We start from the raw sequence: 15941 nt of genomic DNA, 5'->3' as shown, positions 1-15941 counted from the left end.
CCATTTTTCTACTCTTTGCGAAGAAAACTCCAACATGGAATCAAGGAGAGTTGGACACGACTGGGATTACTGAACAAATGACAGAATTAACAAATATCATTATAATTATTTTTATAACTGAAATTTATAGAGCACTCTTGGGCTTACAAAACACTCAGAACACCGGTATGTATCTGTGAACACAATGGCTCCCCCTAGTGTTAAGCTCCTGTAGATGAAGGATTGCCTCTGTCTCACCTCTGAATCTGAACCCTCAGCACCCAGTACAATGCCTGACATGTACAGCATGTAGGTTTCAAACCCAGGACTTCCTGGACTCCACATGCAGCACTCTTTCCACAATATTATTCTGCTTCCAGATGTTGCCAGCAAGGAGCTCAGCAATCCTGGGTAGCTCCCCATCATGAGCAACAGACCATTTTTCACTTTCAGGGCATGTGAAGAAGCAAATGAGAAGCCTTTCACTTAGAATAGAGCTGAAAGTAGGGATAGCAAAGTGGTCAGCCATGCAGGGCAAAGCACCTTCTTCTTTGAATGCCCCCAATGTCAACTTTCTATGGCACTGACATATTGACTTCTTTTCTGATGCTGATGACAAGTCATATCTCCTTTACTGAAAGCTCAAAGCTTCTGGTGAGTGTCCAGGAACATGTAGAGCACAACATTTTAAACCTCAGCTAGGCTATACTGGTTAAAAAGCAGTGATAAGAAATAAAAAGGGGAAACTAGCTTGCTGACATTAAATTCTGAGGGCTTCAGAAATTCCAGAATAGAAGATTTTTACACTGCCATGACTATTACTGCTTATAAATACCTATACTTCCACTCACCTGGGGTCAGGGTGATTTTTTTTTATTAGAAGATCTGGCTGAGATGTAGGGAAGTGTGTAAAATTACTTGGGACAAGTGAGAATTTGGATAGGGTTTTCATTTGGGGATAGCAATGGTCATGTGTGTCTGCTTTTACGAGTGCTAGGCTCATTGAGAATGGCTGACTTTGACTAGATGAAATCAGATTACCTGGTTTTGCCATCATTAACTAGGTCTCTGATGTTTGTGTTCTGCATTTCATGCCCTATAGATGTGCTTCCTTATCTCTGTTGTTATGTTTTTAGTTCTGTGGTTTTAAAGAATGGAAATTACTCCAGGGGAACATGTAAAAGCTGCTCTTAAAGAATATACCTCAATTATTGTTAGAGATATTATAGCACTTGTTGGTGTGGGGAAGTCAAGTGTTTTCAGGAGCATTCAAGTTCACAATGAAACAAGATTAGTAGGACTGAAGAGGAGAATGGAAATGAAAACAAAATAATTGCCAAATATTTGACAAACTATTGCTGGAAAACAGTCCAATTAATCCTCGAAAAATAAGCAAAGGCATTCAGTGGGACCTGGCCACTAGAGGGGTTATCACTGATTCCTCTACAGTGCAGCAAGGAGTAGCTAGGTGGCGCAATGGATGGAGTTTAGGGCCTGAAGTCAGGAAGACTCTTATTTCTGAGTTCAAATTTGACCTCAGACACTTACTAGTTGTGTGACCCTGGACAAGTCACTTAACCTTGTTTGCCTCAAGTCACTTAACCTTGTTTACTTGTAAAATGAGCTGGAGAAGGAAATGGCAAACAACTTCAGTATCTTTGCCAAGAAAGCCCCAAATGGGGTCATAAAGAGGCAAAAACTACTGAAATGACTGAACAACAACAGTGCAGCATAAGCTTCTTGAAGCTGGAAGAGCACTGAGAAGACCAGTAAAAAACAAACAAAAAAAACTCAGCTGCTAATAATCACTGCTATGAAGAAAAAGTTTGTTATGGGCAAGACAATACAAGGACTGGCATACTCTAGATCACCCCCTCCTCTCTCTAATCTACTCCTCCCTATTGGTCCCTTCCTTACCGCCAAATATACCCGAGTCACCCTCATCCTTTAACCTTAACTAGATATGACCATCCCTCCAAGCTATTGTCCTAAGTCTCTCCAAGCTTTCTCTGCCAAATTCCTATAAAAAGCTAACCACTCTTGTGAGTTCCACTTTTCCCCTCACTCACTCCTTAGCCCCCTGCAGTGTGGTTTCTGACCTTATCTCGTTCCAAACTTACCAATGAACTCGCAGTTACCCAACCTGATATTCTTTCCCTTCCCCCTAGAGTCTTTGTCCTTCTTCCCCTCTCTACTGTGCTGATGGTGCTGAGCATCCTCTCCTCCTGGATAGTCTCTCTTCTTTTAGCTCTTAGGTACTCCTCTTTCCAGGCTTGCCTCCTACCCATCTAACTAGTCCTTCTCAGCCTCCTGGTTCATTACTAGATCACACCCTCTAACCATGGGTTTTCGGTAAGCCTAGGGTCACTACTCCTCTCCCTTCTAGTCCTAGGCTCTCTACTATTATCTCTCTATGATCAATCATTCTCTTAGTGACCTCATCAGCTCCCACAGACATAATTATCATCTCTAGACCAATGACTCCCATTGAGCCTCTCCCCTGAAATATCATATCAGCAAATGCCCGTTGGATACATCAAACTATGTCCAAGAGTTATCTCAACGTGTCCAAAATAGAACTCATTATCTTTCCCCCAAACCCAAGTTTTCTCTTCCAAGTTTCTCTCTCTTTCAAAGTCACCACCATTCTTCTAATCCCCCAGGTTCATAAACATGGCTCAGGTCTTTCCCCATATAGCCAATCAGTTGTCAGATCTTGCTGCTTCTAGCTGCAATCTCTTTCATCTGATCCCTTCCATCTATTAAAACCACCACCTAAGCCTCAGCCTTCATCACGTCTCACCTAAGATTATTGAAACAATATCCTAATTGGTTTCTTTGCCTCAAGACTCCCCCCACTCCCCTGCCCCTTTAGTTCATCCTCCACACTGATGCCAATGTGATTTTTCATAAGTGTGGATCTGGCCATGTGACTCCCCTACTCAGCTTCAGTGGCTTTCTACTGCCTCTAGAATCTAATATAAATCCCTCTGTTTGGCTCCCCAAACCTTTCAGAACTTGGCCCTAGTCTTTCTTTCCAGGCTCATTACTCTTCCTCACACACTGACATCCGGACATACTGTACTTTTCCATTCTGTTCCCAGTACTGGTCCTCTATGCCTTGCCTCTGTGTTCTTGTACTGGCTATCCTCAGCCTGGCACGCACTCCCTCTTCACCTCCACCTGAAAGAATTCCTCTGTTCCATCAAGATGTGGCTAAATACCGCCTTTTACATGAAGCCTTTTCAGTTTCTCTCTCAAATTCCCTTGTATTATTAAGCTACCTTGTAGTCACTAGCATTTATTCTGTGTGTGTGTGTGTACTCCTAGTAAGCACTTAATAAATACTTGTTGATTGATTATATTCTTTATAATTTCCTTTTCTATTCTCCAAAAGTTTTCAAATGGCTTCAAAGCCTCAGTAGGCATTTAACAAATTTAACTGCTATACTGTTTCCGAAGTGCAAACACCATCAGGTCTTATTTGCCTTGGTTTCACCATTAATTATCCTGAATTTTAATTAACTGTTTGGAAACAGGCCAATATATTACACAGAATCAGCATGAAAATGTGCCTGTTTTCTTTATTCTTTTCAGATCCAAACAGAGAGGGATGCCTGGTGGCCCAGAGAGAGTGCCTAGTTCCTTGTGCAGGAGAGAATGAAATTCACTCTGGCAACAGTTGGACAGAACTCAGAGTATAACTTTTGAGGTTTGGTAATAGAACAGCCCAGGGAGGTTTCTTTACCTCCTTTCTTCTCATTTAGGAAAAAAGAAAAAAAGAACCCATGACTTTAAAAAGCTGTATTATTTGATAGTCTACCTTGAACAATTCTTATAACTCAATTATTGCACTTCAACACAGACATACAAAAATCAATAGCAAGTGTTTTTATAGAATGAAAAAGTAAGTACCCCTAGATATCAGTGGATTTTTTTTTGAGGGAGTACCTTATATATGCCACTTGATAAAGGTTCTAATTTGCCCCCTTTGTTTGATTATCATCAAGTATTAGTTGAAACCCCTAGATGTGCCCCAAACTGTGCCAAGAATGTCAAGTCTTATGCTGGGATCTGGGGTGGATATAATTTATTATCCTATTGCTTCTAGGATAAAATATAAATGCCTCTGTCCAGTTCTTTTTTTTTTTTTTTTTGGCAGGGCAATGGGGGCTAAGTGACTTGCCCAGGGTCACACAGCTAGTAAGTGTCAAGTGTTTGAGGTCGGATTTGAACTCAGGTCCTCCTGAATCCAGGGCCAGTGCTTTATCCACTGCACCACCTAGCTGCCCCCTCTGTCCAGTTCTTAAAGCCCCTCATAAGTTGGCCCCAGCCTACCTTTCTAGCCTCATTGAACATGGTTCTCTCACTCACATTGTGATTGAGCCCCATCTACCTTTCTCACAAGCAGCAGCCCACTTCCCATCTCTACCCCTCAGAACTGCCCATCCCTCACTGCCCTCCTCCCCTCCCCTCCCAGAATCCTTCTCTTTCTTCCAGGTGCAGCTCAAAAAAGTCCTTTAATAAAGCCTTTCATGATTCCCCCACTGCTAATGGCTTCTGTCCTAAACTATCTTATTTGGATTTATTATTTTTATATTTATTCCGTATGTATTTATACACTAATTTGTTGTCTCTTGTATTTGAATGTAAGCTCTTTGAGGGTAGGGATTGTTTTACTCTTTCTATTTGTATCTTCAGTGCCTAGGACAGGGCCTGGCACATAGTAGGTACTTAATAAATGCTTGTTGATTGACTGATTGAAAATGATTTAAATACCAAGTCACTTGAAATAAAATAACAGCAGGTGGGCATATAATTTCATTATTAAAGGGTCTTTTCAATTTCATCCTTCACTGCTTATTATGATAAATTTAGGATGATCAAAGAATTATAGAATTTTAGAACAAGAAAATACCACATACAGCAGGCACTATGCCTGAAGCATGACAGGCAGAAGGGCTGAACAATAGAAATTCTTTCTCCTGATTATTCTCCCCAAAACAGGGGGGTGGTATAGTAAATTTACAAATGACTAGGGCTAGAGGGAAAAAAACAACATAATCTTGTGGGGAAGAATTATACACGTGACACTGCGGAATATAATTGGCTGGGCGCCCACAAAGGAGCAGAGGTTCCACCTCCACAGACAGGACCCTGATAAGCTGGTTTATTTCAGTTCAGCATGGGGGCTGCCTAATCCATGTCTTGTCCAGGTATATAGCCATGTGGGAGAAAGGGAGAGTATCCTCTTACCTTCAAAGCCCATTCACAATCCACCAGTGCTTTTTCATATTCTTCCAGTTTTATGTAAGCCTGCAATGACATGAAGGTTGTGAGAGGTAGCACTGGTCAGTGCAGAAGGAGCAGATTATCTTTGAGACACAAATAGCCACTGACGCTTTGTAAAAAAAAGGCCAATCTCAGAGCTACCTTTGGGGTGATTTCTACTGAATGGAACCAGAGAGTAGCAAGGGAAGCCAGAGCACAGTTGTTTCTCCTCTCCTCTAGAAAGTCTGAACTAAAATCAGAAAAACCAAGAGCTCCAGAAAGCTCAGGGGCCTCCGTATAGAAGATCAAACTGTCACCACGGTGGGATGAATGCCCCCAACAGGAGAGGCTCCTAGCTTTACTCTGAGGTACTCTGGTTTAAAGGGTTTCTTGGGAAGTAACATATGATTTGGATTTCTACCATCATCAGCATTTTAGGAACACTTAGGATTTTAGTGTATTTATTTAGTTCAAAGGAGCCACTGTCCCTCTCTCGGCCTCAGTTTCCTCATCTGTAAAAATGAAAGGGTTGGATTAGATCGTCTGTCAATTGTATTTTTAGAATTTAATATTTTGTCATTCTGTGACCTTTCCCACACTCCACCCTAAACACATCCCTCCCCAAACCCCCAGGATGTAAGTAAAGCAAGGGCTGAGCTGGGAGCAGGGCCTGGAAACAGAACCTCATTGTTATCACCCCTATGTCATGATCATGTTTGCTAACATGTACATAGACATATTTGATACTTTTTCTTTGAAGAGCTATGAGGCAGAGGAAACCAGGAATTATCCTTTTTCAAACAAGGGGAGACCAAAGTGGCAGGACGTTAAGTGACCAGAGTCTGCCAGTGGGAGAAGCAATACCAGAAGCCAGGTCTGCCAGTAATCCAAGTCACAGCTAAAACATTTTGGAAACAGAAAGCGCATAAAGGGCAGCAACCATAAAAAAGATATTCACAGAGATCCTCCTATCATGAGGTAAGGTCAGTATGCGGCAGAGGGATGTTAAACAGTCAAGCTCAGTGATCAAGAATCAAGCAACCATTTGTACTAATGAATTTCTGCAGGGCAGCTCTTTGATCTGATGAAAGGGAAACTGAGATGTGGTACTTCCATTCAATTGGTTTATGGTCTAATTGAAGAAGACAGATCTAGAGCTATCTGTTCTATAAAGCACCCTCCATTTCTTCTGGCATCTGCTGTTTCTTTTACAATCAGGGCATGTGAGGAAGAGGGGAGCATCTATTCGAGACACTGGTTATTATTCAGGATAGGGATTCTGAAAAAGCTCAATATAGGTTTTCCCAATATCATGACATGGTCTTTTCCCCTTCTATGCTTAGAGTTTCTCATTCTGTATTGTTTCCTACATCTTAAATAGACGTACATTTTCCAAATGGCAATTAAACTCCAAATTTATCTAAATTACACTAGCAATCTATTGATCATAACATTAGCGTTAAAAGAAAAACAAAGTGATGAAAGGGTAGGTTTTCTCTTCAGCACAGAGCCACATAATTCAAAGGGCCCTTATTAAGTGTTCTCTAACACTGCAAGCATATTGGCAAGGAATTTTAAAAATAGTCAGTGGTTCAGACAATTCCTAACACCAGGCTGAACAGTGTGTGTTTTATTTCTCTCTGAAGAAATGCTTTGTAGGATAAAATGGAAAAGGAGTTGTTTCCTCAGAGCTTTTCACCACTTTTCCTTATGCACATCATAATTTCAGAACATTTTTACATTTAATGAGACTCTTCAGTTGTAAAAACTTAAGTATAGTACAGTTAACATCTCAATAATTTAAATCAGAACTAAGGTTAGTCTATATTGGTGAAGGGTCTGAATTACATTTTTAAAACAACTGCAAGTTTTGTTCTTTTCTAATATCTGGCTTGTGCCATAGTACCCCCAGGCATTTGCCTTATATTATCTAGGTATATTTTCAGGGATGCTCCCCCAAATGAACCTCTTTGGCTGCTGTCACTCCAGAGAAATAGCAGAACATAACTTAAACAGCTTGTATAGAAGGCTTCATAGATGTGGATTAAAAAGATTCCCTGACTCTATAGAAGCTTTTAGGGTTCTAAAGTTCATAATCTTGGTGTCCTCTTTGAGTCTTTACTCTCACTCCATATATGCAATCAGTTGCCAAAATCTTCTTGTTTCTCTCCCCACAACACCTCTCTTATACTTCCCGTTTTCTGACCCTACTTAAGGCCCTAACCCCTTCCTACAAGACCTATGGCATTAGCATCCTAACTGTGCTTCCAGTCTCTCCCATCCTCCACAAAGGAGCCAAAGTGATTTTCCTAAGGTGCAGATCATGCCATCCATCTACTCAATAAATTTCAGTGGCTCCCTATTACCTTTAGGACCACACACTATGGCTCAGTCATACTGGCCTAATTGCTATTGTTTACAGATGATAATCCCTCTTTGATCTGATCTCTTTTGCATACTGACCCCCAGATATAGAATGCTAGTGTGCTTCGCTCTCTCCTCTCCTCTCCTCTCCTCTCCTCTCCTCTCCTCTCCTCTCCTCTCCTCTCCTCTCTCTCTGTCTCTCTCTCTCTCTCCCCCCCACCCCGTTGTTGGTTACCATGCATCTACTTGGCATGAATTTTGGATACATCTATGTATATGCATACTGGTTGTCTCCACTATTAGATTGTAAATTTCTTGAGGGAAAAAACTATTTCAAATTTTGCCTTTATATCCCAGTACTTAACAGTGTTAGGCACATGGTGAGCACTTCATACAGATTTGTTGTTTGATTGAACTCACATGTCCACAGCAGGACTGCCTTGATTTTACCCCATTAAAAATGAAGAAAACACATAATAAACACAAGGTCCTAAAGCCTTGTAAATTCATAGCATCGAAGGGTAGTTTAGACTCCCTTCAGAAGGAAAACAAAGGTGGGGAAGTCCCCACCTATGGCCCCCCTATGGGAGGGTAGGGAATTCCCTTTCCTTTGATAAAAAGCTGGATTTGAGGATCACACTGGCCTAGAACTCTTCTCTACCTAGGAATCCAAGGTTCCAGAATTCTTACTACTGGCAATAGCATTCCCCTCTTCACAGCTGCCATATCTTGTGCTGAGAGGTTACGCCATTAGGTCTCCAAGACTGGAGCCAGGAACTTGGATCAGTGGAGGTAAAGACCATATATTAGATCTGAAAGAGACCTTAGAGGTCATTGAGTCCAACCTCTTCATTTTACAGGCAAGGAAACTGAGGCACAGAGTGGTTCAAGACTCACTCAGGGTCATGGATCTTGTTTTTATGACTCATGAGCCCAGTACCCCACCACTATGCCATGTCTTCTTGGCTTATGTGGGTGGAAATGCATGCGTTTCTCATTTGCCTCTGCTTCAAGGAGATAAATCAATCAAGAAGCATTTATGGAGCATGTTTTATGATTCAGGTACTAGGGATATGAAGACAAAAATGAAATAGTCCCTGTCCTCAAGATGCTTAAATTCTACTAGAGACGATAACATGTAAATATATAAATATGTACTGTACAAAATGTATAGAAAGTAATTTTGATGGAAGGCACTAGCTGCTAGGGAAATCAAGAAGAGCCTTACTGTAGGAAGTGGTATTTGAGCCAAACTTTGAAGAAAACTCGGGATTCCAAGATGCAGAGACTAGCATGGAGTGAATTCTAGGCATCTGGGAAAATCTTTGCAAAGGCATGTCAAGAGGAAATGGAGAGTCACATGGCGGGAATGACAAGAAAGGGCAGTTTTGCTGAGAAGAGTGTTTGAAAGGGAGTGATTTATAATGAAGCTAGAAAGGTGCACTGAAGTCAGGCTGTGAAGGATTTGCATTTGATCCTGGAAGTAATAGGAAACCAATGGAATTGAGTAGGGCAGTGATATAATTAGACCTGTACTTAGAATATCTCTGGCAGTTGTGTGAAAGATGGATTGGAAAAAAAGGGTGATGTGGTCCAAGGAGATCAACAGAGAAGTTACTACAATGGTTCTGAGGGGAAGATGAGGGAATGAACTAGGTGGGTGGCCATGTGTGTGTAAAAAGAAGCTTACACACACATATATGAAATGCAGTGGTGGCAATGACAAAATTTGGCAACTGATGGATATGTAGTAAGAAAGAGTGAGGAATTGAGAATAGTGAGGTTTTATATCAGGATGATGGAGGATGGTGGTACTCTCAAGAGAAATAGGGAAGTTCAAAAGAAGGATACATTTTTGGGGAAAGATAATGAGTTTCTGATATAATAAGTTTGAGATGCCTAAGGGACATTCAATTCTAAATGTCCAATGGTAAGAACTTAATAAATCATTTTCATTTATTCATTCATCAGTAAATGGGGTTGGAGCTCAGGAGAGAGACTAGGATTGAATTTATAAATCTAGGAATCAGATAATATTTGAACCCCCTAGAGTTGATGAGGCAGAAGAGAGGAAAGCCCAAGATAAAGCCCTGTGGTAGACCCATAGTTGAGGGTCTACCCAGAAAAGAAAACCCAGAAAAGATTACTAATAAGTAGCAGCCAGATGAGTTGGGAAAGGAACAAGAGAAGGCAGTACCATGAAAACTCAGAGGGAAAGGGGTTACCATTAATGTGAAATGCTTTAAAGAGAACAAGGATGAGGCATGAGAAAAGGCCACTTAGACTTGGAGTCACAAAGACCTGGCTTAGAATCTCGCCTTAGATACCTACCCAGTAATGCAACTCTGGACCAGTCTTAGTCTCTTTGGATCTCAATTTCCTTATCTGTAAAAGCAAGGGGTCGGACTAGGTCCAACGTTCCTTCTAGTACTAATTTTACGGTTCTGCGACTTAGCAACTAAGAGGTTACTTGAAAACTGTTTTAGTTTAGCAATGGTGTTGAAAACCAAGCTTCAAGTAGCCATTCATGACTGGAAGAGGAGAGGTCTCCCCACCCACACAGTCACTCAGGTCTGTTCCTGCCTCTGCTGCTTTTTTAAGGATCTCTCCAGGAAAAAATAAAAATGATAATCATAAGTCAGTATGAAAAGGTAGCTCCTTTCCCAAGTCCATCCTATAAAAGAATAAGCCAGTCAATTCAACATTCCTCAATAAATCAATCAAGAAATATTCTGTCTTCTGGAGGTGTCAGTGCATACACTTTCAATCTCCAAAGGAAGATACTTCCAAAGTCTTAAATAAAAGCTTACCATGCTATAAGATCATTTGGGAACTCCCCTGATCAACTCCCTATTTAAAAACTAGGCTAAAAAAGTGTTAGCAAGTAGAATTCTTTATAGCTCTGCCTCAATGGAACATAAGAAAGCTTTATAATTAGCACACCTGTTATTTATAGACAAATAGTACTTCAAAAGCACTTTAACATTTGAAATGGATTCTCTGGAGGTGGCTACCCATTCTTCAACTGATTCAAATCAACAAATATTTATTGTCAAACTACAATGTACTTAGTTATTGTGCGAATTCAGCTGTAAAAATACGCTGCCCCTCCTTATGTAACCTTCTCCAAGCAAAAAGTAGCTGCTTTCAAAGCACATAATTTCATTGGGGAAAAAACCAGACACCAAATCAGAAAGCTTCTGCTGTCCTGTCTCCGTCCTTCATTTGCTTAAAACAACCCTTTTTTTGACCCAGTCGGTGTCTGAATTGATGAGATTATACTGTACTTTATATCATTTCATTTATCATTGTCATTATAATATCAGTCTTTTCTACTTTCAGTATTTCTATCCCTTGTTTTCAGTGTTCTTCCTGTCTACTGTATCAATTCCTTAGAGGAATCATTGAAGTGAGTGATGGGGAGGAGGAAAAAATGAGGAGGAGAGAAGGCAGAAGGACTTCAGAAACTAAATCCCTGAGTAATTAGCTCCAGTCCCACAAGGTACAAAGTGATTCAGGATCCTAAACTAACAGGAAAGTTATCCTGTACAATGTCAAGCTGCTTCCAAAAAGTAAGCTTCTTATAATGAAAAACTCTCAGGAGCTGGAAGTCCCTTTCACCCTCCCTCTTTATTATGGGAAAAAAGACCAATTACTGCATAGGCCATCAGATAAATACATGCCTCACTGCCCTGATCTTTAGGAGATAAGTCTCAATGCTGTTGGCCATTCAAGTGTCTTGGTCTCTTTCTAGAATCCATGCCTCTGAACATTAAGGCGTGGTCTTCTTCCCTGTATCTCTTGGGGATTATCTTTCCACTTTGCAACTTAATAAAGCCCTCTTTTTGTACTTTTCTACTTACTTATTGTGTATTGTTTTATATTTTAGTTAGTATTGCATGCCCTATCCACTTAACAGACTGTGAGTTCCATGAGGTCAGGGACCATGTGATATCTAAACTTTGTATCTTTTTTTTTTTGTGAGGCAATTGGGGTTAAGTGACTTTCCCAGAGTCACACAGCTAGTAAGTGTTGAGTGTCTGAGGTCGGATTTGAACTCAGGTCCTCCTGAATCCAGGACCAGTGCTCTATCTATTGCGCCACCTAGCTGCCCCTTAAACTTTGTATCTTGCCTAACACTCAAGTAGTGTTCAGCACAAAGTCAGCATTAAAAAAAAAACAACAAACAATAGTTGCTGGATTGTTGCCTTGTTTTAAAAAGTGCCAGATTGGGCACAGCTAGGTGGCACAGTGGATAGATTACTGGCCCTGGATTCAGGAAGACCTGAATTCAAATCCAACCTCAGACACTTAACACTTACTAGATGTGTGACTCTGGGCAAGTCACTTAACCCTCAGTGCCCCACGAAAAAAAAAAGTGCTGGATTGTTGCTTTAAAAAAAAAATGGATTTTGCATGATATACAGCACATCAAATTAAAAGGTCCAGGAAGAGAGGCAGAGCCTGGAGTTCTTTCTGCTTAATGCCCAAGTCACCAAAAACAAAAGGCATGGGAGAGAGGGGGCTGGTATTACTTTGGCCTCTAAAGGAGCCTTCAGCTTGTTGGTGTCCCTGTAGTTAACTGACCTGGGCCCGGTTGGTGTAGAGCACTTTCATGTCCTTGAGTTTCTTCAGCCCCTCACTGTAGTGCTGGACAGCTGTCCCGTAATCACCTTTCAGAAAAGCTTCATTCCCCTTTTCCTTCAAGGCTATGAAAACAGAGATCATAGACAGAAGCTCTCATCTTAAAAGGGAAAATCCTTCAGAACCTCACAACCTGCTGCCTAAACATAACTTCCTGCACTGGCAATCAGAGACCTGTCATTTCTTCCAACTCCTCTGTGACTCCAGTATGATATTATTTTATGCTCAAGGGTAATTTTCTTATACCCACCCCCAATTTGCTGTTTCCTTCCTAGAAGGGTGAGTGCTCTTTTTGCTTCAGCCCTGAGCATGCTACAAAGACCGAATCTCCAGAATTGAAACCATGTGGAGGATAATGGAGGGAGCTGGTTAATGTGTGTTCCCTGGTACTTAGGCTGTGCTGCCACCAAGGGACTTGGGACGACACTGAGCACTGCTCTCTCACCATATCTGCTTTGGCTTGCTCTGCTCTCTCCCCCTCCCAAATCACTTCTGCTTTGATGGCATTTCTGTTTCTTTGCCTCTTTTCCTTCTTCTCTCCCCAATATCTCATGACCACTAATGCTAACTTCTGGCGTTGCTTGGCCCCACTGACAGCATTTGGGATTAAATATATTGTTGACCCCTCCTGTTACCTCCAATACCAACCCGGATATTTTCAGGCTAAAGCTTTTGTTGCGGAGATGTGATCTAGGACAACATCTTCACACACAGAGTAAGAAGGGCCCTGAGGGGCCAGCTCATCCCAAATGTCATTCCTACAAGATCCCCAGTAAGTAGGTCACCTAGCTTTGGCTCAAAGACTTCAAATATGGGGAAACCCACTACCCCCGAGCCAGTCCATTTCATTTTTGGATAGCTTTAATCATGGGGAGATTTTTCCTCATATGGAATCTGCCTCTCTGCTCCTTATACCCACTACTCCTGGAGATCTGTATGGGGGCTGGGACAAGAAGAATTAGTGTAGGCCCCCTTCCACATCACAACTCTGCAAGTCACTGCAGGCAGGCATGAGGGGCCTCAAATATTTCCTCTTCACTGGGGTTGAAGGAATTGGGATTCCTTCATCAATCCTCTCAGGATGGGATTATCCCCAATTTGTTGGGTGGGAAAATAAAGTACCCCAAAATGGTTTTTGCTGAATAGCATCTTCTCTCCCTAGGCTTATTATAGTCCAGACAACTGAGAACCTGGTGCCTTTGTGTTTGGGCCAAACCTGGGTTCTCTAAGGCTCCTTCTATTCTAACATGGCCTGTCTAATGATGGCAAACCTCAACAACCATTACCATTTGCTAGGCTTTTGTTTTCTTTTCTTCTCTTAGCTCGCTCTCTGGCATCCTTCTCTAATACTTCCATGAAGCCATCTGACAGCAGAAGAGAAAGGTTTAAATGGTTAAACTAAAAATGAGAATTCTATAATCACCCCTCTAGTTCAAAGAGAGAAGAAAGCTTCTGTGTAGCCAAGCTTTCTATACAAAGACACGTGCATGCACATGCATGCGCGTGCACGCGCGCACACGCGCACACACAGGCTTCTGAAGCCACCAAGCTGACATCTTAATTTGACATTAAATGGTAATATATGTGATGTATTATTATACATGATGGCTATGACTGTGTGTCAGATTTGAATTATGCCTTTTAAAATAGTTTTTCTTTGGGGGAGAGACTTTTTTTATTCCTTGCAGAATAATGAGCCTCTCAGCTGAGCAGCAAAAGGGAAGCCTGGATCCCTTGGGTAGCTAAGTAATGGCACAAGAGGTGAAAGACTAACAGGACTCATCTTACACAGGGATGGGGAGGAGAGAAGGAAAGGAAATTGCAGAGAACTGCCAAATCAAGGCAAAATAGGCCAGCAAGTCACACATCACAGAAATTAAGACAATGAGTGACCCTCTGTAGTCACCTAGTCCAATCTGTAACTGAACAGCAATCACCTCTATAATGTTTACAACCAGGGTCTTCTTTAAGAAAACTAGTCGTGGCGATGCTCCTAACAGTGGAAAAGACTTTTGTCCACTCATAATTCCTGAGCTCATGAAGTTATGATTTACAGTTCTTGAAAGTAGGTAAGATCAATAAAATTGTCATGAATAAAACAAAACCTATTAGGAAGAGATTTCTGCCCTACCTGGGTTTGCATCATCCACATTCTGCTTTGCCAGGTAGTTACATAGTTCACCATGAAAGAAAAGAAAATTTCATGAGCTATATCTAGCCTAGCAAAAAGAGACGTCAAATTAGTTCAATGAGCAGGACTACCTTGGGCCAAATTCAGTTTCCTAATTTGTGAAGGCTGATATCAAGTACTGAAGTGTCCACAGTTTTCTTGGGATGACACAGATTATGAGATCAAATCATGAATTTGATTACCTTGGTGCTATGAAAGAATAAGATTAATAGATATTACCCCAAGTGATGGTTCCAAGTTGTAGCCTGTTGGTAACAGAGTTAAAGGCACCCAACAGTGAGCCAAACCCTACTCACTAGTGGGATCAAGTTGATAAACAAACACTGTGGCTCTAAGTATGGTTCCCGAGTAAAATGAAGTCATTAAAAAATGAACTAAATCTTAAAGCTTATTAAAATTAACCCAATGTTCTTGTTGAAGATGAACAAAGAGATCAGAAAACCAAACCTCAGGATTCAAACTTTCTTATGGAAAATTATCAGGTACATCCTGAGCTTGAGGAACATAATTAATAATCTTTTAGCTTCATCAGTGTTTGTGTCTTGGATCTACTATCTACAACTATTCATTTAATTCCATAACAGAAAGGAAACCTTCGTAGGAACTTGTGGAGGACTAATTGTGGTTTTGTTCAAAGTGGTCCTGCATTCGTCTTCCTCTTCGTCTTTCAGGAGTTGCAGTTTCTTCTCTGCCTCGCCCATGGCCCTTTCACACACATCGAGGTCATCAGAATTCAGCCCCTGAACCAAAGTGGCTTAAGAGAAATGAGACACAAACCAATCAAACAAGGCACGATCAAAGGGAAGAGAGCATTCTCTACTAATAACATGTTCTAGGGAGTAAGAATTCATAGAGACACATAGAAGGAGTTTGTATCACATAGAGACACCCGGAAAAGAGTTCATGAGAGAAAATAAGAATGAGTTAGAAGTCCCAATGAGGAAAGAGTAGGTATTATTTAGCCTGGAGAAAGTTAGAGGGAGCCCCTAATTATGGGCTTTAAGGATATAAAGAAGTTATAGCTACTTATGAATTTGAACCCATTCATACTTTTGGCTGATATCTCCTCTTAGGGTTTATCCTTTCTTGTGTAGAAGATTTCCTTTATTAAGCCTACAAAGGGCTTAAGAAGCTTGAAGAGGTGACTGCTAGTTCTAACCTAATACAAAATATCTTCAGTGCTTTGTACAATCAGAAGAGATTCTTAATAATCTTAATTGAGCTAAGTTAGAGAGTGTTTTGCCTAGAGTAATAAGAATGGAGAAGAATACCTCTTTAGGCCTTGCCAGCCATATGAGTCCATGTGATAACTGTACATTTAATCATTTGGCCCATGAGGGGAAAGTGTTGCCTAAACTTTTTTAAACGTTTATTTTATTTTATTTTTTTAATTTTAGTGAGGCAATTGGGGTTAAGTGACTTGCCTAGGGTCACACAGCTAGTAAGTATTAAGTGTCTGAGGCCGGATTTGAACTCAGGTACTCCTGACTCC

The 15941-nt window shown here is 41.0% G+C and overlaps 1 protein-coding gene across 7 annotated transcripts in view; it reads right to left on the bottom strand.

The window, feature by feature from the left end:
* Positions 1-15941, bottom strand: part of TTC12 (tetratricopeptide repeat domain 12) — a 56689-nt gene that overhangs the window by 35301 nt on the left and 5447 nt on the right. For 6 of the 7 annotated variants that reach the window (XM_043995191.1, XM_043995189.1, XM_043995193.1 and 3 more), the window contains exons 3-7: positions 15043-15203; positions 14390-14411; positions 13545-13622; positions 12202-12323; positions 5236-5295 (exon numbers count right to left, since the gene is read on the bottom strand). In XM_043995191.1, coding sequence (XP_043851126.1) covers positions 5236-5295; positions 12202-12323; positions 13545-13622; positions 14390-14411; positions 15043-15203 — 443 coding nt within the window. Of the gene's footprint in view, positions 1-5235; positions 5296-12201; positions 12324-13544; positions 13623-14389; positions 14412-14520; positions 14639-15042; positions 15204-15941 lie in introns of those variants that run through there. The other variant, XM_043995195.1, reaches the window with a different exon arrangement.

This window comes from Dromiciops gliroides, chromosome 3, assembly GCF_019393635.1.
Source record: "Dromiciops gliroides isolate mDroGli1 chromosome 3, mDroGli1.pri, whole genome shotgun sequence".
NCBI classification, from domain to species: domain Eukaryota; kingdom Metazoa; phylum Chordata; class Mammalia; order Microbiotheria; family Microbiotheriidae; genus Dromiciops; species Dromiciops gliroides.
Note: the sequence above shows the minus strand (reverse complement) of the source record. Positions and strands in the feature narration are given on the sequence as shown.